Genomic DNA, 27,647 nt, shown 5'->3' on the forward strand with positions numbered 1-27,647 from the left:
CACACACACACACACACACACACACACACACACACACACACACACACCAGTCAATAGAAACTGTTCCTGAGGAAGGCCAGATATCGGACTTATCGGCCAAGAAATTTAAATCCCCTATCCTAAACGCATTCAAAGGACTAAAGGAAATCATGTCTCAAGAATGAAAAAGGAAAGTATGAGAACACTGTCTCACCAAATAGAGGATATCTATAAAGAAACAGAAATTATTTTTTTTAAAAAAAGAAACAAATAGAAATTCTTGAGTTGTGAAGTACAGTAACTCGAAACAAAAATTCGCCAGAGGGGTTCAACCAGAGATTTGATCTGGCAGGAGAAAGAAGCAGCGAACGTAAAACTACGGTGATCCCATGATCCCTGCTTCAACACGCATGAAGCTCGAAAACACGATACTACGAAAGACAACAGTGACGGAAGGTCACAAATCATATGACTCCCTTTACATAAAATGTCCAGAACAGGCAAATCCATACGGCGGAAAGTAGATTCCTGGTTGCAAGGGGCTGGAAGGAGAGGGGAGTGGAAAGTGTTGCTACAGTGTATGAAGTTTCCTTTGGGGGCGACCACGACGTTCTGGATTTAGATGGTGGTGAGCGTTACGTGACCTCGTGAAATAAACCACTGAATTGCGTACTTTGCAAGGGTGAATTTTATGCTGTACAAATTATATCTCAATACTGGTGTTATAAAAAGTTAATTTTAAACACATTGGTATTATAGTTTTATTTTTAATCTGTAAAGAAGTTTGAGCTTTAATGTTGTGTGAATTACAAGCAGTGGCTGCATATACCTAGGTCTATGTTTGGAGACATTTAAGTGATGTCGTAATTAAAATAATTCGTCAATGGTCAGATGTTGGTCAGTTATCCTAAAAGTCACATCCCAACCGTGGCCAGCTAACCTCCCGTGTAGAAGCCCATAGTTCTGAGGCAATAACTAAGTTTTTCCATTATCTCTATCAGCCTTAGCGACTTTAAATTAGCATAATGACAGTTAGAAATTGGTTTCCAATAGTGAAATTAGCGGTTGGCTGGTCAGAATAGTGAAAGTCCAAATGAGTTCTCTCGGAAAGTCTGCAGAATGCAAGGTGTCTGAATTAGCCATAATATCCTAAAGGTAACACCCTGGCATGAAAAGGGCACAGCAATTTAGGGAGGCCTGTCACCTGAACTCTTGGGGGTTATGCCTCAGATTTATCAAGCTCTTGCATTGGAGGATTCTAGCTGCCTGATGCCAAGTGAAAGGCGAACAGAATCCTGCCTCTAAAGTGACGGTTGGCAAACTTTTTCTGTGAAGGTCTGTATAGAAATACTTTAGACTTTGTGGGCCATCCTGCCCCTAGGAAATGATTCATTTCTGCCACTGTAACATGAAAGCAGCAACAGGTGACACATAGCAAATGAGCATGGCTGTGTTTCAGTAAAACTTCACTGACAAAAACAAGTGAAGGACCATGGTTTGCCAAGCCTGCTCTAGAACCCTGTGTCTGCATCGTCTGTAAGAACAGAGAGGAGACTCCATCAAGCTCATGCATCGGGTGTTGGCTCACTGCTGCACGTTTGTGCAAGAAATGTCTGAGCCTGGCTTTCAGGAGAGGGTGGGAGTGCAGCTGGAGAGTAGCAGCCAGCCCTCACCTCCCTCCAACTGTTCGGCAACTACCGTTATCCACCAGGAAGTACCTCACAGCTGCGTCTCACCAAGTTCACAAACTGATGTCGGTCCCTTTGCAGAGGTGCCTCCCTGTTGCATTAATGGCCCTATGATGTGGACTATGTAAGTGAATTTCATGTCAAAAACCAAGGAAGAAAAATTAAACTTGGGTTAAAAGGAAATTGAAGGGCATCTGATACAAAGCACATGTGAAGTAAGAGCCAGGTCAGAAGGCCTCCAGAGAGTTATGAAGACTTGAAAACCAGCTCCAGTCCAGAACCCAGATGGCTGCCCAGACATGTTCTAAAGTACTAACTTGCAAAGAATTGGAATCATTCACGGTGCCGGAAAAAAGCCAAAGAGTGAATCGCCCAAAACCAATTTTCTGTCGTTTTACAATTAGTTTCTTGACTTTCCTAATTTGATTTGAATCCATTTAACATTAAAGTCACTCAGAATTCCCCAAAACCAGCAACCAGAGTGCTGGGGGCACACCCCAGATAAGAAGTGACACTTGCAGGCCTCAATACTCCTACTGACAGGGTTATCCAACCAAGGCCAATGTTGTTTATCCTTATGGCTTAGGACTGTAGCGTATTAAGGAGAAAAATACCCATTTTATTATCCACTGCCAGTTGTGTTTCTTCTCTCATCAACCTATCCATTGAGAAACGTTCCTTTGATAATATAACTATCATTGGAAGCTTCTGCATGTAGAAGGCTTTAGGGAAGAATGTCTCAAATTTTGGAGACTCTTAGGCATCCTAGGGATGCTCAGGGGAAAAAATGCATTTGGGCCCTGCCATCTGCATTTGTAACAAGGGCCCTTGCTGCTGCTGCTGCAGGTGACCCTAAGACAACACTTCCAGGAGGCGGCCTAGCTCATCTCACCTGGAGCCTCTAGCTAACACCACTGATCTTGGAATCTGGTGGTCCATCCATGTGCTGAAGCAAGAAGCCAACACAACTACAATTCTGCCACCAATGCCATATAAGTCAATAAGCCACACACAGAGTTGAGAGTTGACAATAAAAGAACTAATAATTTAATATCCCCCAATCTCATCCCCCCCCAAAGAAAACCCCAGTAGCCTAATCTTTCTAAATTAGGCAGGCAAAGATTCATTCGACTCCACCGTACATCTGCTATGTATCAAGCAATGTGCAAGATACTGGGTACTGCATCAGTGATAATCAAACAGACACAGCCCCTGATCCTACCACTGGCCAGGAATAGTAAAGAAATTACCACCGGCACTCTGCAAATCAGCTATGTCTACAGAACAGACATAGCTGTGATGGCAGAACAGAGGCACAGAAAGCTCCAAATGGAATATAACTTATCCTCAGGTGTGAGATCTAGAAATAATAGGATAAGGGAATGCACAAGTGCTCTCCACCTCAGACCCTCCCAGCTCAGTCAGTAAAAGAAATCTGGGAATTAGTCACTGGGACTTAAAATTGAGAAATTAAAATCACAAAAAGCACAGGCCCAAGAGACTAAAACAAAAAAGACCTATGAGCACCAGAGGACTGGAGACAAGGTTTTAAACACAACTGGTACTTGGGGTCACCCAACTGGATGTCACAAGGTACCAGTCCTCAGGCCTGACCTCTCACCTCTGCACTTCCAGCACATCCCTGTGCCTGAAGCAACTCAAGGACGCTTGTGTCCTTGGGCTGTTCTGTGTGCACGCGCGTGTGTAAGAGAAAGAGACAGACAGGCAAGGCAGGAAGCAAATGATCCAGGGAGTGACTCGAGGCAAACAGCCTGACAGAAGAAAACTTGTCACGGTTTAGTGGTCTTAAAAAACATTTTTCGAGGGCTTCCCTGGTGGCGCAGCAGTTGAGAGTCCGCCTGCCAATGCAGGGGACGTGGGTTCGTGCCCCGGTCTGGGAAGACCCCACATGCCGCGGAGCGGCTGGGCCCGTGAGCCATGGCCGCTGAGCCTGCACGTCCGGAGCCTGTGCTCCGCAACGGGAGAGGCCACAGCAGTGAGAGGCCCACGTACCGCAAAAAATAAATAAATAAATAAAAACATTTTTCGAGGTGTGTAATGGGGAACCCCTCGGGCCTTTAGCCTCTCGCATCTTCTCTTCCGATTCCAACCTCGCTCCCTGCTTTCCCTTTTGGGGAAGTCCTCTCTCCACCCTAGGATCCTACCAAGCGGGTTGACCTGCTTCTGCCTGGCCAGCTACCAACATATAAATAAGTGAGAACCTGGACGAAAACATGACATCTGGTTTTAGTCCCTAAGGTTAACAACGACAGAAAAGAGCAACCGCCCAGGCACCAGAAACCTCCGTCAGACCTGAGGTCAAGGAGGCAATGGTCGCGTTATGAAAGCAAGCTTGCACCCCCCCAGCAAGAGCAGCCCAACCTACTCTTGGCCAGGCCTGGTTTTTTCCTTTACACAAGGGCAGTATGGTTGCAACTTGATACAGCTGCAAGGCAAGTCCTGTTAAATAAGCAACTGTGGTTTTAAATGAGCAAGCCCTCCATTTCAGCGTGTGGCTCCAACACATAAAATCAAGGAGAAGATTTTCCCAAAGCCTGAGACTTAAGCTACTTACTGACAGCTGGAAGCTTAAGTACTGCTTTTCTTAGAGCATTAACTCCCACTAGCCAATGACTACACATTCTACTAGCCATGTAAATGAACATGTGTCCAAACCTCCCAAAGAAATGAGCCTGAGCTGCAGGGAAATCAGGTAGTGGGATTAAAGAAAAAAAAGCCACTTAGCCCCACCCCTCCTTTCTGTGTTCTTTTCATTGGGATTTCAAAGAAATGTGTGTTGGTCAAGGATGCTTGGACCAGGAAAGGACCAAATTCCCAGCACCCAGAGACACTCTGAGTGGTTGTCTAAGCTTTTCTGCTCCTTGACCACCCAGAACCTTCCAGGTCCCTTGGGAGTGTCCAGCTACATCCAGCACCGGCAGTCAAGCCCCCCCAGGCACGTGCATTCCGTCCCTGCTTGCATGGACCCTCCGTGCCTGATCACAGAACACCCACCCTCAGAACGGACACGCAAAAGCAGTTCACTCCTCGAACTTACCACCACCTTTGTGGCAAACATGTACTTGTCCCGCAGCTGGAAGTCCCTCACTTCCTCCAGGATCACCTCCAGGTTCTCCCGGGACTGGAAGAAGTCTGTACTTCGGAAAACTGTGGAGTAGCCAGAGGGTTCGTGTCGTTCAACGTAGATGGTGTTTGGCTTGTCGTAGGGATCGATTCCCCTGGAAGAAAAAAAAAAAGCGGTTGTCATCATCTCCACATTGAGTGGTTGGAGGTGTAGAGGTCCTGCCATGCAGACCGTCAATGAGAACCCAGGGTCACCATGGCAGCAGCTACAAGTGATGCTCTCTCTCTGTGCCGCAAACACATCCCTTTGGTGGCTCCTTGGCTCAGTAGAGAGGGAAAGGAATTGCCACTTGTCAAGTATTTTCTGCTGGTACTGTTGTTTACAGTGCAGCCTGGGTTTCGCTCCAGGCAAGCTCCAGCGGGGCTAGAGGAGAGGGAAAAGAAGGAAAAGTGAAAGGCAAGTGTACTGATCCCCTTGACGTCCTTCAGAAACGCAGGGCTCAACTCTCCCTCTGTGCTTCTGTCCACACTATCCCCCTCTGCCTGGATGCCCTCTGCATATACTCTGATCTGCACATCTAAATCCTACTCGTCTTCTGAGATCAAGTGCAAGTCCCCCTCTTCCAGGAAGCCTTCCCCCATGCCCTTCTCCCATCACTAGCCATGCGTCTCAATTCCAAGCCTTTTTTATGAGTTCAAGAAAAGGGAGAGAACTGCCTTAAGTGGATTTTGGAATCAGTCTTCTCACTTTATACAATGGAGCTTCTTACCCACTATATTATACCGTTCACCATAATGTGTCTGTCTGAGCTTCCTAGACAGAGTATAGATTCCATCAAAGGCCATGCCTTACATTTCTTTTTATCCTATAGAGTTCCTTGCTGCATTGATCTTTGCCGCGTGGATCCATGGACATATCGCAAAAGCTCTCCCAAACCAAAAACTGCAGAGTGATTAGATCAAACTACCTCAGAGAAGAATCTCTGCACTGGTGTGTCCCCTAAGAAGGGCCCTAAGAGCAGCCTGGGAGGACAACTAACCTGCCTGAGGTTTCCTAACACGCACAAGAACATCAAGGCCAGGCGGACCATTTAGCAAGAGGGAAAAACAGTTGGAAGAATCTGGAGGAGAGCGTCACAGTGAGGATGCAGTGATGACCCAAGGAGAAGCAGGACTCATTAATGATTAATTCACACAAACCATCTTTGTACGGTTCTATAGACACAATGGCTCTCGGGATAATGAAGGCAATGATAGGAAGCTCCTTCCAAGATGTATTGTCAAGAGCAAGTTCCAAGACAGAAGGGACGGGAAGGAAAAGAAAAGAAAGGAGGGAGGATGGGAGGAAGAAGAAAAGAAGGGAGATAAGAAAGAGGAAAACAAAAGAGCCTCTTTTTGCAAAGGGGGAAGGCTTGACTTTGGCCCTACAATCTGGCGTCTTGGTCGGACACTGGAGAAACCAGCCTGTCCCAATGAGAGAAACTAACGTTCACCGTGAGATGCTCTGTGTGGGGAGGACGTGTTCTCTTCTTTTCCACAATTGGAAGTACTGATTAAAGTACTTCCTCTACCCTAGAGGATATGCAAATTAAAACACGCTGGATATTTTTAAAAAGGCAGGGAGGAAGGGACCTTCACCCAGATGTTGAGGTGGAGCTCACCTCTACTATTCCTTCGTAACCCAAAGCAGCAGCCAACAGCTAGCAACAGAAAGAGCTGCGGCTTTCATCCCAATTCTCTTCCGTAATCCACATCTGAACCTCTCCTTTCTGAGAGCTGCTCCCCCAATAAATTCCTGTACTTGGCAATCGCTAGCCTCCCACTTTCCACGCTCACTGACACTGACTTCCTCTTCTCTTTACCCTCATTTGCAAGTTCCAAGCCTTGCTCTGTCTCTGAGCACAGTCATTGGTCCTCACTTGGCCTCACCCACCTCACTTACAGCCTTTCAGGGGTGCTCCACAGGGCATCCTTGAACCCGCCCCCATGGCTCATCCTCTGTCCTGTCTTACCAATCTCCAGCTCTGGATAACATAAATCACTGGTTTTCCTCACCCTTGCTGCTCCCAGGCTGCCAAGCATCGTTGAACAAAGTGTGCCTTTATTCTCTGAGAGGTTACATTACACTCTCACGTATTATGGGGAACCCTAGGAGAAATCCCTCAAATAGCCTGAAATTCCCTGACACCAGACATGTCATTATCTACAGTAAGACAGGCAGCCCCTTCCCCTAGGATATCTATCTGCATGTCTGCACAGAGGCAGAAGGTACAACACAAAAATTCCCAAACATGAAGCTTCTTTATTTAGTAATCCTGCTGGTTTGCCCTCTTAATATATGATTCTCTAAACAGAGAAAAGAACAATTTGTCCCTTTAAAGTTCAAAAAAAAAAAGTTCTAATGGTATTCCCTGGGAAGAGGTTGTACTCGGATGAGAGTGTGGTTATAATCTAAGACTCTACAACCTCTGCCCAAGGAAAATAATGAGAGTCAAAAAGAGCTGCCCTCTACAAAAACGAAGTCCAGGGCTTCCCTGTTGGCGCAGTGGTTGAGAGTCCGCCTGCCGATGCAGGGGACACGGGTTCGTGCCCTGGTCCAGGAGGATCCCACATGCCACGGAGCGGCTGGGCCCATGAGCCATGGCCGCTGAGCCTGTGCGTCCGGAGCCTGTGCCCCGCGACGGGAGAGGCCACAGCAGTGAGAGGCCCGCGTACCGCAAAAAAAAAAAAAAAGGAAGTCCACTGGAGCCTGAAGATACTCAGCTGTAAGGCCCCTCTCTGCTCCATCCTTTACTGTCCTTAATTACTACGGAAGCAACACGAACTCAAAGACTTTCCTCTTCAAAGAGACGGCTAAAAGACGTACAGACAGGATCTACATCTTGTGGAGCCACTACATTTAATGAGGACTAAAACTACATGCAAAAGTCAAAAAACCAATGACAAACTGGAAAATATAAATATAAATGAACATACACATACAAGCTCTTTCATATCACAAAGGACCAATCGCAAATATATAAAGACCTCCTGGAAATCAGTAATAAAGAGATGAACAATCTAATGGAAAAAGGGCAAAGGGCATGAAGAGACATGGCCCCAAAAAAGAAGTAAAAATGACGCTTAGGTTAAAGGATGTTCAAACTTATTCATAATAAGAAAAATGCAAATCAAAACTATGCCAAGGGACTTACCTGGTGGCACAGTGGTTGCTCCCAATGCAGGGGGCCCAGGTTCGACCCCTGGTCAGGGAACTAGAGCCCACATACATGCCACAACTAAGAGTTTGCATGCCACAACTAAGGAGCCCACGAGCCTCAACAAAGACCTGGTGCAACCATGTAAGTAAATAAATAAATAAAACAAGATTTAAAAATACAACTATACTGAGATACTAACACATTGGCTATGGGAAAAGGCATGATTCTATGTTGTTGAGAATGAATGCAAAATTTGACACTTTCTATAGAAATTTTGGCAAAGTTACAATTTCAATGCTTTAGTCACTGGGGATATATCAGTGCAAAACTGCAAAGAGTCCATGCCCTCGTGTAGTTTTATTCTATTGAAGAAAGACAAATAATAAGCATAATAAGAGTATATTAGGATGTGATGAGTGCTGTGCAGAAAAAGAACAGATCAGGCTACAGCAGACCGGGAATGACAGGAGTAATTGCAATTTTAATGAGATCCTTAGGATAGGCCCCATCTGGAAGATGTTATTTGAGCAGACTTGAATGAGGTAAAGGAGCAAGCCACAAATATATCTTTAGGACAAGCATTCTAGACAGGGAAAATAGCAAGTGCAAAGGCCCTGTGGTTAGGAATGTAGCTGGCATTTAATCTGAGAAAAGTAATGATGCACATGAAAGGGTTCAAAGCAGAAGAACAACATGATCTGACCTGTTTTTAACAGGATCAATACGGCCATGCTAAGAATCAGTTGTAGAAGGACAAGAGTAGAAGTAGAAAGACCAGCTGGATGATTAATGAGTGACAGCAGTGACTTGGAGTAAAGCAGTTGCTGAGTAGTGGATCCTGGGTATATACTGAAGGTACAGCCACAGGGATTTCCTGATGGACTGAACGTGAAGCATGAAACAAACACGGAATCAGTCATGACTCAGAATTTTTCACCTGAGCAACTAGAAACTGAAATGGGGAAGATTACGTATGGGTAGAGCTGATCCAGGGTGGTGAAGGTCAAGAGGTATCAAGTTTGGTAGGTGTGAATGGTTTGACTTTTTCCCACTGACCCACCAAGTCCACTCCTGGGAGTCTGCTCTACACATTCGTCTGCATATGTACAAATTCAAGATTATATACATCATCTCCGTAACAGTAAAAGGCCAGAAGTGACTAAGACCAGAAACAACCTCTTAAAGGTTAGCCCTGTTGATTTCACTTTCCTTCTCAAAAACCTACAATGGCTCCCGATTGCTTTCAGAATTCAGTCCAAATTCCTTTACCAAGCAAGCACTGCAGATTCTGATACCAACACCCCTTTCCAAATTTCACCCACTACACTGTCCAAGGATAAGACTGAGGGCTCTCCACCCAAGCACCACAATGCCTCGTCTCTGCCTTGGGCCATTCTGTTCCCATCTGGAATTCCCATCCTGCACACCTCCAAACAGCCACACCCTGCCTGGTGTGCACATCCTGGATCAACGGTAACCTCCTCCGTGGAGCTGCCTATGACCCATCTGGAAGGAGCATGGCCCTCCTCTGGCTTCTTATGCTATGTCCGTGGGACTTCATGCTTCTTTCATGATGTATGTTACATGCACAAAATGTCTCTTCTTCTCTCCTAAACTGCAATCTCCTTAATAACTGTATCCATCAGTTAGCCAACTTCTTACACCCTAAAGCGTCTGTTTTATATTCAGCAGACATTCCAAACAAATATGTTATGAATGAACAAATGAACGAATTTTAGAGAAAAGTCCCCACTTCTGATATGCTGCTCTAAAAATGAAGGTCTTTTAGAAATTCTAATACATGCAAGAGCTTCAAGATTCCTCTGGATTCCCTGATGGATTGAAAAATGCAAAAGCTCTGTCACTCCCGTCACAAGTTACCTTCCTTCCTCACCCCCCCAACCCCTGGGGAGTCTGTTATACCTGCAGCTCTCATTCCTGGGTCTGAAATGTGTCTTTCCTGAACCAGATGCTTCACATTTCAGGGGAGGGCAGATTTGCCCCGCATGAAGGAGCTAGAACTGAAGCAAGGGGATTATGTAACTCAAATTTCTCAGATGGCACGACTTACCAAGAAACGGACTTCACGTGTTCCTGAATCATGATCCAGGTCTGGCCAAAATCATCTGATTTCCATAGCTGCAAAGACCAAAGCGACAAGTGGTCACGATGCAAGAGGCGTGATGTAAGATCCCTGAATGGCATCACCAGCACACACCCGTGGAAACCCCAGCCTCAACAATACGTCCCCTGTGAAGACAGGTGGGGAGATCACATTACCCAACCCGGTTACCCCACGTGCCAACAAGGGCAGGAAGGGCAGGAAGTTCACCTTTGCATTCTTCTCCATTCAGTTACTAAGGTCTCAGTACCTCCGTATTGGAAGGAAGGAAAAACGATTGTGACTTGTCTTCCTTTTATGTATTATCAGAAATTATATTTTCCTCAAGACTGACCCTCAAGTGGTGGTGAAAACAAAAGGATTATACTCAGTATTTCTCGCCTGGGAAACAGTGTCCTTGAAAACCCAAAATGGGACACAGTGATGAAAGCTGAATGGAGAGGACTCAGGGAATCCCCTGAATACAAAGGGTGTGGCCATGAGTAATTGACTTGCTGACCTTTGCCCCTCAACTTCCAAAGACAAAACCTGAGGGTTCCTGTGGCCCTAGGGACCAGGGAGTAAGAAGCAGGAGACTAAAAACAACGAATAATCCACCTACACTGGTAAACAGCCCATACTTGGGTTACTCCCTAAGGCAAGTGAAGATAAACAGGTCATGTTCTGGTTAAACAACCTGCAAAGAAAAAGAATCGTTCCAAGGTTCCTCTGGGCAAAGTCATTTGAAACTCATCATGAACCCAATCCTACAGGGCCAACAGGTTCCACAGGATTATGCCACATCAATACCCTTGACCTGGCGAGTTTTAACCTTGAGATAGAAACTTACCTGGGCTCTCTCCCCATCTCTCACCTTTCCTTCAAATCCGGGTTAAAGGAAGAAAATGCACACATTTATATTATATTCACGCACACACGTGTGCTCGTGTGCCCGCACGCGCGCGCACACACACACACACACACACACACACAGCAAGAATATTTAAGTGAATGGTAACTTCAAATAAATGGTAGGCAAGGGCAGTATGTTTAAGGTGGAGGATGGGAAAGGTAGAACAGAAATTCGACAAGAGGTCCCAGCACAGCTCAGATGCCAGCCTTCCCTACCTGGCTCTCTTTGATTTAATTCCAGAGACCCGATTTACCCCCAGGACTAACAGAGGTGTCCCTGCAGCAAGAATGGCCTGATGTGTAACTAACAGGGCCTGCCGGGGCTGGGTGTTGCTCCCTGGCTAGGATGCAGACCCAGGGTGCCAGGGGGATATAGTTTTCCGCAGCCGTGGGAAGTGAAATAGTAGCTACAAAGGCTCAGCCTGAGAGAGGAGGAGGGAGGGGCTGGGGGAGGTCACTCGAAGGACAGGCGATCCACTGGGGCAGAACAGAAACCTCAAGGAGCCCCAGAAGCTCTCTTACCTGCTTGTTGGGGTGAGACCTGTCAAAGCCCAGGAGAAGGTTAGAGGCCTTGCTGTGCAGGAGGAGGTCGGCTGCCCGGAATGGGATGGAGAAGCCTTGGATGGTGTTGCAGAAGTCAAACGTGGTCCAGAGGTACTGGGCATAAGCATCTACAAAGATGTACTGCAGGGAAAGGAGGAGAGCTCAGAGCAGAGCCTGGCCGCGCCCCAAACACCCCTTCCCCAGCAGAGTTTGAGTGCCCACGCATGCAGAGGCCAGGGGCCGGCACCCTCGCACATGGTCTTCTTGCCATCTCCTGACAATGAAGAGACTCCGGTGCACATCACACGAGGCTCGGCAAAGGAAGGGTGCAGACGGGCTGCGCTGAAGCCAGGTGGAGCTCTTGTTTACCCAGGTAATGAAGCGAGCCAAGCCTTTCTATTTTTTCTTTCAACTGACTTGGCCTTTCTCATTCCCTGGGGGGTGACCCGGTCACAATCAGAGGGCGGCTCTAGGAAGCCGGGCAGAGAAGCCCTGCTCTCCAGGCTGGCTGCACACGGATGGGCCTGCTCACTATCCATGCATCCTCTGACACACCTTTCCGGGAAGACCCCTGACATCACACACACCCAGGAAGCTTAGCTTCCCCTTCTTGCCCCTGTGCCGGGTGACAGGGCAGCTCTGAGGACCCAGTGGCCACTGGGGCCGGCAGACTCACTGTGGGGCACAGCGGGCAAGCAGGGACCTCACCTTATTTTGCTTCCCCACGGGTGAGTGAACAAGTCAGGCTGGAGAGTGACTGCCGGCCTGAAGAGTTCTCAAGGGGAAAGGATCAAAGCAATTCAACTGAACAAATGTGCACCGAATATTCACCCTGGACCAGAGGCCGAGGGCGTCCCAGACAAAGCAGAGGACCCTTCCTCTTAAGCACCTTCCAGTCTAATGTGGGAGAAAGACGTGTCTACAGCCAACTACAATGCAAGGGGAAATGAGACCAACTGAGAAACCATGGACAGAGTCCTATGAGAGCACAGACTACAGATCAGTTCCGGTTTGGGAGATCGGATATGACTCCATGGAAGATTTGGGCCTTGACGGGCAGACAAGACTTCCACAGGGAAGGAACACGCCGAGCCGAGGGCAGTTTGAGTTTGGGAACAAAAGAGGAAGGAAAAAAAAAAACAGTATGGGTTTGGTGACAGTCTTGGGGCTTCAGGGAAATATCAGGAAATTAAGGCTGGAAAGCCCAGAAGGTGGCAGGCCTTGCGTGCACACAGAGACCTGGAGGACGTCCCCTGCTCCCAGGAGCACAGGGTGGCTCAGAGGACGACTGTGACCCAGAACCAGAGCTGGGGGGACCCAGCGCCACCAAAACTCAGCCACTGACATCCTAGAAATCACTGACGCACAGGAATCAGTCCAAGGACGCTTTCCCTAATTGATTCCACCTGCTCCAGACCCCGCTTCAGCTCGGAGCCCTCTCAGCTCTAACAGCCTCAGCCTGCAGGAACAATCTGCACTTGTCTACACGTTGCTTTCTGACATTCCTGCTCCTTCTCCTTCACGCTCTCTCCCCACATCCAGCCTGTAAACTTCCCAGGCATGCGTTTCATGTGTTCTCTCTCCTCTGTTTCCTCCACAGCATCTAATGTGAAACTCCAAACTCTGGAGAAGGCTAATTAAATCTAACTCTAAAGGGTAGTAAATGGTATGAAAGCAAAAACTAGCGGAACCAAAGGCAAAGTGATAAAAACAATTAGGACCCTAAGGAGGACCATCATCATTTGGGGCATAAAAGTGTCCCCTAGAAATAACACAGCCCATCTTCCTGCTCTGAAACCGTCTTGGTTATTCGGGGGAGGGAGTGTTCTCTCAGTTTGAAAAGTTTTCTCCAGAAACACCTATCCCATGGCTGCCTGCAGTTTCACATTTGAGGACCTAGAAATCCCATGTCCGGCCACAGAACGTATGATGTTCATGACAGTAGCTATGATTTTTCTTTTTTCTTTTTCTTTTTGTTCCTTTTGGCTGCGCCGCACAGCATGCGTGTCTTAGTTCCCCGACCAGGGATTGAACCCGTGGCCCCTGCATTGGAAGCGCGGAGTCTTAACTATTGGACCACCAGGGAAGTCCAATAGCTACAATTTTTCAAGAGGCACTTAGTATGCACCAGGCACTGGGCTGAATGTTTGCACACCTTGCCTATTTTCACTCACAGCGTCCCTGCAGCAACTCCAAGCTATGACACTGTCATCTCCTCTCTTCCCAATGAGGACACTCATGCTTAGAGAGGTCGGCTGCCCAAGGTGACCAGGAAGAGGCAGCATTCGTATCAGCGTCTGGCTGGTTCATCAAACCTTACCTCTCTCCTTCCAACAAAAAGGCAGTCTTTCCCGAATTGAATCCATAGGTCTTAGCCTGGACTGCTAGGCTCAGTGAAGTGCCTCCTCTCTTAATCCAGTCCCCAAGCTTCCCTGGAAACGCTCTTGCCTTCTGCGACACTGTCGCATCATCGCTCCACGCCCCACCCCTGACCATCTGTCTTTGACTCTCTCTTGCCAGCCCCTCTGTCTTCTTCAGCTCCTCGCCCTCAGGTGACCCTGACTCCTCCATCCTTGGCTGCTACCGTGGCTTACGGCTCATCCTTCCAAAAGCTTCCACCACCGCCCCTCCAGGAGCCCGCATTCCAAGACTCTCAAATCTCCACGCCCACCCTGATGTCTTCCCAAGAGTCTAGTTTTCATGACCTTCTTTACCTTCTCAGTCAGCATCTCCACCCGGATGTGCCCAGATATTGCTCTCTGTCCAAAACTGAATTCTTCGCCACCTGCCCCCCAAAACCCACTTCTCCCTCCCCACGTCCCAAGCCCTAGCCACGTGACACCTTCCCCGGCCCCATTACTCACCATTAGGGTCTGGTTTCTACTCCACTGCCTTCCCTTACTTTCAATCGGCCACCTACCCTGTTAGGTTTTCCTCTAAAAGGTCTTTCACAATCAGTGCTTTCCTTTTTCTTCCCAGTGCTACTAGTGTAGCCCGTGGTCCTACTAGAGACTATGAGGAAATTGGGGTCGGCACTGGGTTTTACTCATCCTCCTGGCTTCTAGGACCAGCAGGGAGCGAGACCCTTAGAGGGTGGATATTAGGTTTGGTAAAGTGACTGGGCAACTTCATGCCTATAGTAACCCACGGGCTCCCTTTCTTACCATCCTCTAACCTTGCCCTTCCAGCCCATCCTGCATGCTGCCGGCAGACCAGACACAGGTCCCTAAGGGACAGTATTCACAGTAACCCGTCAGCTCCAAGGTTCTTCCATGGCTCCCTCCAGTCCTCAAGGCACAGGGAAAACTCCTCCCTCTTCAGGTGGGGCCCCACTGACATCATTAAGCCATTCAGTGCAAACACTCCCCTCCCAGCCTGCAGAGAAAACACATTTGGCACCCTGAAGCCTCTGCCCATGCCCTTCTCCTCCCTGATCCCCTAGGGTTCCCACCGGCTCTGCTCCAGCTACAGAAATCTGCCCATCTGTGAAGCTCCAGCCCTAGTCCCGAGCACCCACGAAGCCTTCACCTCTCTGACCCAACGTTACTCTAATGACCTGCAGCTTCCATCCCACCCTTAGGCACGTGCTTCCTGCCGCTAGGTAACGTCCTCCAATGTGCACAGAGTACGAAGGCATGGGACGTCCTACTCTGCTTTTAGTCCCGGGACGCCTGGCTGTCAAGTCTGCTCGAGGCGACCCTGCAGACTGGCCAGCAGAGCTGACCTACTAGATGCTTCCTAACCTGGACAATTTCAGGAGCATCCTCACCGCCACCCCCCACCTTTCCAAGCATGTCTGCAATCACTTAATATTCCAGACATGCTTTATCTTTTCCTTTAGCTTAACGCTACGCTCCCTCGTAAAACACAAAGACCTCCGGAGAGATAACAAAAGTCGCTACAGAATTCATCCCCATGTCAGCCTAAGTGACTCTCTCCAGTTTCGAGTGAAGAAGCCAAGAGTACCGTGAAAGGAGGATGGGCAGACGAAGCAGGGAACGGACTCACCTCCAGGAGGTGGGAACCAAGGGAAGAAAGAGAGAGCGTTTCACCATCTCACCTGGGACCAGCCTCTGCCTGGAAAAAGGCAGGACCAGCTCTCGCATCTGTGGAGGCTGGGAAACCTGACCACAAAACCAGTGACCTTCAAAGAGCCCAGACATGTCTGGACAGTGCTGACTGATCTCGGGTGCACTGCGAGGCTAGTGGAACTGTCAGGTGGCTAGAGCCGCACGCTGCTCCAGGCGGTGGCACACAAGGGACCGCAAAGAAGGAAGTGGGACGGCGGGCTGATTCGAAAATAGACCCAAACTCTCACATGACCCCACAGCCGCTCCATTTACCTAAGCAGCGCCTTCTTTCCCCTCCTGCAGGCCACGCCCCCCCAGACTTCCACGTGGCCCTTTCGTGACACCTTAGCCCTTCCGAGCAGCTGCGAACAGTCATTTCCACCATTTCCAATCGCCCTCCGTGGCAGCCACGCTAACGTCTGTGCACAGGTGATTTGCCTGGGCCCGGCACCTTGGCGTAGAGGGCAAAGCACTCAGCCATGGGGGATGTTTATCAGAAAATGGTAGGTCGAGTGGGGCAATCTGCCTTCCAAGGGACAAAGGCAAAAGTAACCTAAGTCATCAGCACAGTAAGAGTCACTTCCTTCCTGAGACGTCTGAGGAGGGGTAACAGCCTCCTCTGGGGAGTTACAAACCCAACAGGGAAGGCAGCATCCCTAACCTCACTCAGCCTGCTCCAGCCCCAGGTCCAACAGCCACCAAATTCTCCAAGAAGGCAGCCCTATGCATCCTCCCACCAGCTCCAAATCATCCCCAACTCAGCCCTGAGAAATTGAAGCAGCCCTCCTCTTCAAGGTGACAGCACTGAGGCCGCGGGCCCATGGCTCCCACCTCACCTGCAGCACCTAGAGCTCCTCTATTGCAACCATTCCCTGGTTCTCCTTCCTTCTTGCCCTAGCCCCTGCCCTGCTCCTTCACCCTCTCCAAAAGCCCCAGATCCTCTCCCCGCACTAAACCACCCCCGCCGCAAGCCCCTAACTTCATCTTTCCTGTCTTCTGACTCTTCCGACTGTTGGGTTTAGCAGCTGCTCACCGCAACCCGCGACAAGCAGGAAGGGAGATGGAGCCTGCTTACAGACATCTGTGCCCTGCGGTCAGGGGCGAGGAGGGGACGAGATGGGGCTGAAAGGGACAACAGAGCAGTTTCAAGACCACGACTTCAGCAAGAGTTAACTTCGGGACAACGTGTAATAGTACTACTACTACTAATAACAATAATGGATAGGTACCACCTGACGTAGAGACTAATCCAAGGGTTGTTTGATTCTTGAGAGGCAGATTGATCCACAGGAGATGCAACACGGCCAGCAAGCTGCACCCTGGGGCAGGGCTCCCCAGTCACTCGAGGGACCGGGAGTCCCCAGTACCAGGCCTGCCAGTGCAGTGGTGGGGAGGGCGCGGCGGGCCTGCTGTCCAGACTACAGAACCGATTCCAACTCCTTTCTGTGCTTTTCTCCACAGAGGGAAGAACTGCTCGGTCACCTTGGAGTTAGGTTAGAGGGGAGTTTGTCCTAACTGCCCCTCCACTTTGAGACCATCGGACAGGGCTGATATTAACTAGTAGGTACCAGTAGCACCTATTCTAGTTGTTAAAAAACAAGTGCTTCTGTTAGCAAATAGGCAGTTTAAACCCAGGAGCGGCCCCTCCTAAAGCTCCACTGGCCTGGTCCCCTCCCCAGGCCCAGCCCACAATCCAGCAACTGAAAGGTTAATGCCTGCCTCAGCAGGGTGGCCTTCAAAGCCCAGCTCCCTCCAGACTGGGTCTGTTCTGATTGGTCAGGGCCATTCCAGTGGCTAAATATTTTGAATACAGTCCCTGCTAACAGACCACAGGCAACCTGAGAAGCCAGCACCGCGGGGGCAGGGGGGCGGGGGCGGACCTGGTCAGAGGACCCTGTGGATTTCGCTCTCTCCTTTCTGGATGAGCAAAAAGCAGCAGCTACCCCGTACCTTCCCTTTGGCTTCTAAGGAGCTAGTTTTCGAGCATCCTTAGAAGCAGCCATCCTATCCTGGACATGAGCTCGGGATCACTAGAGTGGGGAAGAAGGCAACCAAACACAGCTCTCCAAGCTAAAGGTACCTAACCAACAGGAAAGCCTTGCTTCCCGCACCCCCCTCTTCCTCCCTGGGGCCCAGGGCCATCTCAAGTCTAGGCTTCCTCCAAATCAAACTGCCCAGGTTCCACTGCAGAAACAAAGCCCCAGGGCAGACAGCTGGGAAAACAAATGAGGAGCCACAGCAGGATCAGCTGCCCTGGTTTTCCCTTCTAGGCCGGTACAGGCTGGAGGGAAGGGGGGGTACACATGCACACGCAGGTACACACGTGTGTACACACACTGGTGATACCCATGAAACCAAGACTTCAGCGGCTGCCCTAGAGGACCTAGATTAGACCCCAGTGCAAGCCCCAGTGGCCCTGGGTAACATTTTTGCCACCTATGAAGCAGGCGACTTATTTGGCAGTTGTCAGACGCTTTGGGCTTTAACCTGCCCTTGTTTGTCTAGAAATCCTGCCTGGCCAGGACCTGGCCTGCTTGATTATGCACAGCTCTGCCCTGAGAATGACATTCTGTCACCGACTCCCAGGTAAGCAGAAAAACAGTCCCCGGCTGCCTGTCACGTGGCAAAGACGCCCAAGCGCTGCATCTCCCAGCCCTCCTGTAGCGCAGCCATGGTCCCAAAAGACAGCCCCACGCGGTCACGACAGGTGACGTCCTTACACGCTTGTTGTCCGCAGGACTGTGGTAGAACTGGGCGATCACAGCTTCGCTGCTGTTCCCCTCACCAAAGTTCAACTTCTCTGAGATTCTCCTGAATGATCTTCCGTAGTCGTAAGACACGTACGCCTGGAAGACGGAGGTGGGAAAGAAGAAAAGGATCGGTGAGAAAAGTGGCAGAAAGGCGGCTCCCTCCGCCTCCACTTGCAAACGCGTCCCCTGCGCCCTGAGTGTGGTTCCCAACGGGTCCCTGATACCATGAAATTACAGGTGTGAAGACAACCCACAAAGGAGAAGCAGGCCACCTCTGTGTCTGTCCCCAAGCCGGTGGCCTCTTTTCTGAGGCCACAACAATTCCCTGGAGGGGGAGACACGCAGACAGAAACCATGATAAGCTCCTCACCACGGCTGGGTTGAGTGTTTAACAAACTACATCCAGAGGCTGAGAAAATGTGATTGTCTGAGGGGAAGGGACTGAGAATTTGTTTTGCCATCTGTTGAAATGTCCCCAAAAGGTAATCTAATTCTCATCCTTCTGCTGGGGAGATGTCCTTACAGCATTCCAGACGATTAAAAAAAAAAAAAAAACCCTCATGGGTTTTCACAGAGTAGCCCCAGAGATGAAAAAGAGAGCAGTGCTAAGTGATTAAATATGCACAGAGGCTGCACAGAGGGGTCCCAGAACCCCCCTCCTCCAGCGCCCTGACCCTGTAACATGGGAGATTCTGAGTTTAGAGGAACAGCAGGGGGGGCCATGCAGTCGCCAACGGTATTTACTTCTCTCCTGCTTCCGGGTCTCTGGCTCCCCGGTAACCACAGGTATGAAACAGAAGAATAACTTGTGCACTGAGTGTCTACCAGGTGCCCGGAGGCTACCTGAAAGCCATCACACCTCAAGAAAGGGATGGAAGAAATGGAAGCTGTCCGATAGTTTGTCCCTAGACTTTACTACCTAGGCACTGTGAAATTAATACAGTCAGTGGGTTTAAAATGAGCCTGACAGATGAATATAACACTATAATGTTATGAACACTATGAATATAATACTGAGTTAGAATTGGGGAAAGTGTTAAAGTAAAAGGACAGGTGAATCCCAAGAAGAATGGGAACTCGGGACGAATCCCATCGACTCAGCAGCAAACACGTTCTGAGGGGTTCATGTGAGCCAGATACTGCGCTAGACACCAGGCATACAAAGACACGGCCCTTCACACAGTGGGCATGTAAACATGTCACTGCTGGTAAACGATGCCCCCACGTGAACAATGAACTACACGATGTTTGTGCAAAGAAAACTGAGCGCACATGCGGGTTATTAATATTTATTAGATGTCGAGGTTGGAAGAGCACAGATAGAACCTCTGCCAACATCTGGAAGAATTCCTGTTACACACACACACTTAAGCACAGCACGTGTTCCCCGACTACCAAACACACGGTAAGGGGCTGCCACAGAAACAGCTTCCTAAATTCAGCAGGTTGAGAGTTCAGAGATCATTTGAGTGGTAGGAAGACCAAGCGGTACTTTCTCACTTCCATCCTCCAGGCCAAGAACAGACATGAAGTGTTCCTTGTGACATTCAAAGTCACACACAGCAAACTGACGGCTTCTCCAAAAGGGGGCTCAGGCCCCTTCCAGCCCTAGCATCGTCCCCTACACGGATAATCCACTCCGTTACCTCCTCAGAGGCACAAGTGTGATAATAAGCTCACATTGGGGCGGCATTTTTCAGTAACAATACTCTTTTGTATACATCAACTCTCTTCATCTTTAAAAACGCTGTGAGTGGGTCTCTCCTTTGCCACTTTCTGTGGACCTGGAACATAGCAGGTGCTCAGAAAAGAATTCTGAAATGAATAAATTCCACTATAAACCACAGCATGAGTAAATGCATTCGTTCTGTAAGTGAACAAAAGAGAGTGAAATGAATGGATCCCTGACTCAGTGAACAACTGTTTACATTTAAGAGATAAAACTCAGAGAAATGAACGACTAGCCCAAGGTCATGCTGCTAGAAACTGACAAAACTAGGAGGGGTTCCTCCAAGCCCAAGTTCAGCTGCCTTCCCACTCTCTCAAGTCAACGTTCTGGGTGAAGGTTCTCCTCTGCACGCTTACATTTCTCTGCTAAAGAGGAAGATCACACACCAAAGCTACAGCCCAGGCACTGGAAGGAACACTGGATGGAGAGAGAAAACACCACCTTGAATGAAGCACGGGGCCTCCCCCAGACACCCCGCCACACCTCTGCATCACCCACTGGTGGTGGACGTGCGGCCACCCTCAAAACCACAAACCTCGCCCTTAACATTCTCGTCTGTAAGCAAACTCCATCCCTTTGGGGCTTATACTAAACAGACGTGAGGAAGGTATGTGAGGGTCCATGCTACGCCTGAGGCTCTCAAACTGCTCGTCAGCCTTGCTTCCTTTCTCCGGGCTGGACAACTCCAACACGGTATTTTGATCCTATCCTCACAACTCTTATCCCTATTTGATCAACAAATCAATAGGGCAAAGGCAAGCTCGGGGCTGTGCACAGCTATTCACCTTCCCCCACGGTGAAGGGCCCTGCAAGGGCCTCTTCCAGGGTTCAGACGAGGCCAAGTGGGCTGATGACCTCATGGCCTCCGCACAGCACCCCGGTTGGTACATTCTGGGTCAGGGTTTCTTTCCCTAGCATGCTGCCTCACTCATGGCCCACAGCGAGCTCCAGGTGAACTGAGGCAAACGCCCCCAGGCTCACTCATCCTGTACTTCTACCCTTTGCTTTGCATCCAGACACAGGTTTCTGCACTAATTAGCCTTCTCTGGCCTCCACAGGACACTACTCCCTTAACTAATAAAGAAGAAAGGAGTTTCTCTTTTTTTTTTTAATTAAAGTATCGTTGATCTACAGTATTATATGAGTTTCAGGTAGACAACAGAGTGATTCAATATTTTTATAGATTATACTCCATGTAAAGTTATTACAAAACAAGGGCTCTATTTCCCTGTGCTGTACAACACATCCTTGTGGCTTATTTACTTTATATACAGTAGTCTGTATCTCTTAATTCCACACCCAGTTTCTAAACTGCCAGAAGTTGCTAGTTAGATCCGTCTTGCCTCTAAAGATGGTCCTTCAGAGTGAACGGTTTTAAATTATTTCCCCTGTACTTCAAAACCATAAATAATAACGAGAAGGAGGAAGGGAGGGAGAGAAGGGTTAAAGTGTCCAGAAAGCATCTCCGTGTCTGGTGCTGTTCTAAGTGCTTTACACCCGTACTTCTCAAAGTGTAACACGCCTACAAATCACCCAGCAGGACACAGGTCAAAATGCAGACTCAGATTCAGGAAGTCTGGGGTGAGATTAGAGATTCTGCATTTCTAACCACCTCCCACGAAACCCGCACACTGCCGGTCTGCAGACCACCCTTTGGGAAGCAAGATTTTCCAAGGACTATCTCACTGATGGATGAGAAAACCAAGGGGAAACGAAGGAATTGGCTCAAGGTCAGACTGCTGATGGTAGAGCCAGGATTCAAACCCACACATTCTGCTCTCAGACCTGGGGCTCAGCTAGACTCCGGCTCCCACAGGCTACAGGCGCGGGCCCTGCTCCCCTGCCAGTCCCCAGGGGCACCAGTCACACCACTCTGGGTACAAGGGCAGTGAGTCCTACCATTCTTGATGCCTCCCCTGGTTGATTCTGGTCTTCTGGTAGACACTATCTCTGGAAAGCTCTTTGGTCAATTATGTGGCAACCGAGTACTTGATAAAATACGTCAGGAAGGTGCAGAAAGGAAGAGGCGGGGACGGTCAAGATAAACACCACCTTCGGTTTCCTTTCATCTACAGGCTTATCACAGAAAAAGACAGGTCCTGCAGGAGCCATGCTTCATGGACTCACACTGGCTACAAGTTCATCGGGATATTCTTTTTTTTTTTTTTTTCTGTTTAAGAGCAAATCTTCCGGGATTCCAGCTTCCAGATCCATCCCTTTTTTATATACTGAATATGTATGAGTTGGCCGTTCTCCAACTCACACAGTTCCTAATTTGTATAGGTTCTGTTCCTTTTGGATTGCTGACGGGGCCCTGTGAACCGTGCTTCCAGTCTTTAAAGAAAATTTAGATTGTTACTACTCCAGCACCACCTACTCCTGCCTCTGAGTCAGAATTTATTTTTGCATTAACTTTCCACATGAGAACATCTCAGTTTCATCTGCCAGTTCTTTAATGTAGCTTATGCATTGATGAAGGAAATCTCTGCCGTCCCGATTTATTATCTCCAAGCACGAAGTTTCCTTTCCACTTAATCTTAGCGTATACTTCATTCCAGAATAGTTTATCGTTTCCAATGTTCAATGGGTCCTTAGTAAGAATCACCCAAATGTTTAGGCAGAGTGAGAATTGGGTTTGGATAGACTGGCAGTATCTGTAGGGTGAGCGACCTTCCTGGTTCATCCAAGACTGAGGAGGGTCCCAGGATACAGGACTTTCAGTGCTAAAACTAATGTTGGTCACCATGGCAACACTACACCCTCACGCACTGACCGAGTACATGATGGGGTCTTAGCCCCAACCCTGCCGCAGACATGCTGAGTGACCCCACGCAAATCACTGAATGCCTCTCGGCTCCTGTTTGTACCACAAACAGTAAAAAGATTGGTCTTCGCCAAAAATACTATCTGCACGAAGAATTTTTAAAATATATAAAAACCCTAAAAAGGAGGATTTAACACAGTAGGGCAGAGCGCTGTCTCCCGTGCTCAAAAGAGATCCTCTGAACACAGGGGCCTACGGACCCTCACAGGCCAACAGTCATCAATACACTGCCATCTGTGCTTGCCAACCCTGATCGCATTTATAACTGGGCCCAAGTCATGGCCCCAGACAAGCCTAGCCCTGCATCAGGTCACTGCACCCAGCCTGGCTGTCAGCTGCAGCGGTTTCCCACCACCACTGCTCAGCACCCACCCTGGGCCAAGTTACACATCACGATAGCCAGCCCTTCGTCTGCCCTCCCCAACCGCCCCCATTCAGTTCCCCAGAAAACAGCCCCTGGGGTGCCCTCTGGTCCCCTACCTTGGAGCACATCCAAACCAGATGGTGGATACAGAGTGACGAGCCTCATGGAGACCAAATCTAGGCTCAAGAATCCCAAGTATGTCCTCCAGGCTGATGGGACAGTGCTAGCAAAGTCATCAGGGGCTTTCCTCTGGCCAGAGTGCAGAGTGACCGAACCTCCACAACGTGGTTTTCTGTCCACGGCCTCACCCTGACCCGAGGCAGGGGCTGTTCCTCTTCCCCACAAGGGGAGGTTCGGAGAAGGGGCCACAGACTTTGGACCCAAGGGCTCACTCTGGCCCTCATATATGTTTTACTTGGCCCACACACAGTTTGTAAAAACTATACGTCAGCTGCCAACTTGTAAGACTCAGCAGTTTTCACGTAAAAATCCCCACCTCTGAGCTTCTCTCAGAAAATCAGATCCAGCAGCACTGGGCCCTGCATGGCAACCAGAGCTGAGAGCCAGTAACAGCCCAGAAGCTCAAAGTCCCTCCACTTCCCAGTGTCTTATACCCTGAGACCAACTAGCATCCATCACCATGTTCAAATCAAGATACTGGTGAATGTTTCTTGAACCTGCATCTCCACCAAAAGTGGGAAAAAGTCCCAGAGGGCCACATACTTCAAGAAAAATGGGAGAGATCCTTCCTCCTTGTGGAGGTGAAGAGTGTTATAAACGTGGAGGCAGCTTCGCCCCTGCCCGTTACCCACCTGGCCTCTGTCACGGGTCTTTTGAGTGTGTGACCCTTGGTCTAATGTCTTCAAAGCACCTAGACTATTAAACATTGTAAGGTGCCAACTGTGGAAATTAAGAGTCTGAGCGATTCAGATTCAAGGACTCACGCAACTGTAACGGGTTAGAAGAAATCAGCACGTGGGAAAGACCCATTCGGTTCCATCGGGCTCCACTGCCGACGGACAGCTCTGCCCAGGCACGCACTTCCGGCATTCTGCTGAGCAGATGCAACAATCGAGATCACACCGTCCCACTGCACAAAAGTCACCCCACATCACATGGGTCTCTTTGCAACACTGCCTGCACCACCCTGTGTTCCGCGAATAAGGGATATATGTTATTTTCCAGATTCTCCCAATTACCCAATATTTTGTCTGGCACGATAACCTCAATGGATGAGAAAAGGGCGTCCTGGCTGCACAGAGGAACGCCCAAAGTGACACCAATACTTACATCGCTGCTCTTGGGCCTCGCCAACGCCAGGCTGTCCCGGGCCAAGGCCACGATGACGTTGCTCTTCTCTCCGGCCCAGTGCACCACCATCTGATTGTGGGAATCATTCAGACTAACCTGAAAGAGATCAAACCAACACAGAAATTAGGACCCATGATGAGTGACGGCCACCAACTTTCTAAAGCAAGACTCTCTCCCCCTCTGTCATGACTAAGTGCTTACACTCGGAGCACCGGGCCAGGGTGGCCCGTTTTTCCCTCTCTGCAGATTCCACCAGACTCAACTTCCCCAAGAAAAAACACTAGCCCTCTGCTGTGTGGCATTAACCGGATTGCAAAACATCTTCTTCGCAGGCTCTCACTGGCATAACCAATAACTTGGCTTATTTTTGTCCTTTGTGAAATCAACCTCTGGTTATTCTCATCCTTCCTCCATACATGGGACATGCACTCTTCGGATTTGAAACCAAAACACTGAAGCATCTTCTTCATTTAAAAAAGGGACACAAGCCGGAAAGACCACATGCTTTCAAACTTCTGTTCAACCTGGTTCTCTCTGGCCTCCAGGTGACGTTGCTTATCCTTAGCTCATAACAAGGAGGAACAAAAGGAAAGCATCAGCTTTATTTAGCTAGTTTTGAAGTATTCCAAGTAAGGAAATATTTTCCAGGACTCCACAGAAATGACCTTCGGTTTATTGCGAACAGTAGTTCCCAGGCTTCTGGGTTTTATAAACCAGTAAAATGGAGAAGAATTAGGCAGGCCAACAGGAGACTGGTCGGCCACCTCTATTTCGCCAGGTAAGAACATTAATGCAAACAGCCACCGTGTCAGAGCGTGGCTGGCTGTTCTCTGGATCTCTGTCCCCGGCCTCCTGAGGACACAGCAGACTGTTGGCCCAGGCCTTACGACGGGGTGTGGCCTCACACGGCCCTGTTTTCTTTCCCTACCTGCAGGCTGCATTCAGTCCCAGAGGAGAGTGGGGCCACAGGACAGAAGGAGCCCGAGTCCCCGAGGAGAAGGCCCTCCACTTGTTTTGCACTTCTCATAATGGGGAGATGCATTCACACCACTGAGCTCCTGGGATTCACCTGTTACGCAGCCGCCCCCTTCCAAAGCAACACAACCACCATCTAGAATCACCGCCGTGTTCCAAAGCAACACAACCACCATCTAGAATCACCGCCGTGTTTCAAAGAAAGGACATTTTAACACAGAAAACTGAGGAAAAGGAAAGATAGACTCTCAGAATCAACAGTTCTTTCTGATAGGTTCTGCTTTATGAAAAGCTAACTCCATTCCTCTGATTCTTCCTTTCACCCGTCACTGACGGACAGTTCAAGGGCTGGCACCTTGGCACACCTGAGGCAACCGTTTCACCCCCCCTCCGTGTGGGAAGAGCCAACTGATGACCACACACAAAAATTCTGAGAGCTGGTGTGAACGTTCAGGACAAAGCCCCCCCAAAAATCCGGAGCACAAGCAATGCCTGGGAGAAGCCTATTCCACCGGCCCCTTCAACCTCGGCTTGTCTCGGGCACAGGAGAAGGAAATCGAGCTTCTGGACCCCGAGGAGCCTCTGCACAGTGCACCTGCACGCTTCCCCACCCCCCCCCCACCCCCCCCCCCTCCCCCCTCCCCCCTCCCTCCCACAGCTGCTTTCTCCTTTCCCCTCCTCATCCCGCCTACTCCTTATAGTGCTCTCAGACTGTCCGAAGGGAGAAGGGAAACACCTGTGCCACCAACTTGGCTGACAGAATAACAAAAGAGCTAATCCTTAACTACATTGCTTTGGGTCTTAAGCACCTGCACCTAATTTGATCCAGGACCCACGCTCTTTGGGGAAACAGGTGAAATGAGGCCTCGTTAAAGAAAAAGCCCCTGGATTTTTTTTTTTTTTTTTAGGAAAATATGTCATTCCAAAACACTCCTTCTCACTCCCAGAGAGGTAAGTCCAGGCAAGCATCGACAGAGACGTGCAAATGAAAAATAGAAATAAGTAAACTATTGAGCCCAGATGCTCGGGGGAAAGTAGCTAAGGGAATCGCCACCAGCTGCAGAGCCTTCCTCCAGCCCTCCCTCTCCCCCTCTCCTGCCAGCCCTCGCCTCTGGGAAGAATCTGGAAGCATCTATGGATCAGAAGCCCACCATGCAAAGGTGCCCTGGGAATTCAGGCTAACAGCCTTCTCCCTCCAAAACGCCCTCACCCTTAGAACCAGAGGGTAACAAATTGAGGATTTATGCAAATGTCAGTCGATAAAGGATTTGGAACCTGGAAGAATCACTAAGTTCATCCAGGGTCTGAGATTTAAAGCCCAGCAATGTTGCACTCAGGCAACCTCAAAACAGCCCCATGGGCAGGTTCACAATCAAGTAACGCTTGGAGCAGGTTACAAAGCCTACAGTGATCAGAGCGGGAACAAGGACTGAACACAACTTTCTAAAGTCTTTCTATTCAGAGGACGTGAGATTTATGGGGCCCCCTCAACCAATCCTAGGAGAGGTGAAGGGGTGAGAGCAGCACAAAGGAGGCATCCGAACATCCAAGGGCTTTTTTTTTTACAAAGGAAGCCCAGAAGGGCCACCAGGCAACTCACACAACAGCTCAGCTCCTTCCCTTGGCGGGATGTCAGCGCGCGCCGTGCACCTCCTGGTCAGGGGGTAACTCCCTGGGGAGCTGCCTGCCTGGCTGAGGCTGATCCCCACTAAAGCCCAGGTGCCCACCCCCCCACAGCACAGTGCAGAGTCAGCTGTGGGAATCCACCACGCACCAGGCAGGCTGGCAAGCTGTCCGGTTTACTAAGGCAAAGACATCATCGCGCTCTCTGGCCTCACTTTCCGCCTCTGCATCTCCCCTTGGTCTCCATCCCCTCGTCCCCACCCCAGGAGAAAGGGAAGATGTCAAAGCAGGCCCTCCATGGACAGGGACCAGGCAACCAGAGGTGCAAGAGTAGCCCCCAGCGATCATAACACCTACAGGTGCCAGTGCTGGGTCCCTGCACTTTGTGGGTGGTTTCCGGTTCGTTCGGGTCCTCTTCCATCACCAGGGATTTCCTCCTGGCTTCAGCCCCTAGCCTCCCCCATCACCAGCCCTCTTGGCGCAGCTGCAGGCTT

At 49.4% G+C, this 27,647-nt stretch overlaps 1 protein-coding gene across 2 annotated transcripts in view; it reads right to left on the minus strand.

Moving 5' to 3' along the window:
* The window catches only part of SORL1 (sortilin related receptor 1), a 158,041-nt gene that overhangs the window by 116,625 nt on the left and 13,769 nt on the right, over nucleotides 1–27,647 (minus strand). Inside the window, exons 2-6 of one of the 2 annotated variants that reach the window (XM_029209073.1) lie at nucleotides 24,535–24,651; nucleotides 18,298–18,423; nucleotides 11,487–11,648; nucleotides 10,023–10,090; nucleotides 4,726–4,906 (exon numbers count right to left, since the gene is read on the minus strand). In XM_029209073.1, the coding sequence (XP_029064906.1) occupies nucleotides 4,726–4,906; nucleotides 10,023–10,090; nucleotides 11,487–11,648; nucleotides 18,298–18,423; nucleotides 24,535–24,651 (654 nt within the window). Of the gene's footprint in view, nucleotides 1–4,725; nucleotides 4,907–10,022; nucleotides 10,091–11,486; nucleotides 11,649–18,297; nucleotides 18,424–21,955; nucleotides 22,823–24,534; nucleotides 24,652–27,647 lie in introns of those variants that run through there. The other variant, XM_029209074.1, reaches the window with a different exon arrangement.

The sequence above is a fragment of the Monodon monoceros genome, unplaced genomic scaffold, assembly GCF_005190385.1.
Source record: "Monodon monoceros isolate NGI ecotype Baffin Bay Population unplaced genomic scaffold, NGI_Narwhal_1 Super_Scaffold_7, whole genome shotgun sequence".
In the NCBI taxonomy this organism is placed as follows: domain Eukaryota; kingdom Metazoa; phylum Chordata; class Mammalia; order Artiodactyla; family Monodontidae; genus Monodon; species Monodon monoceros.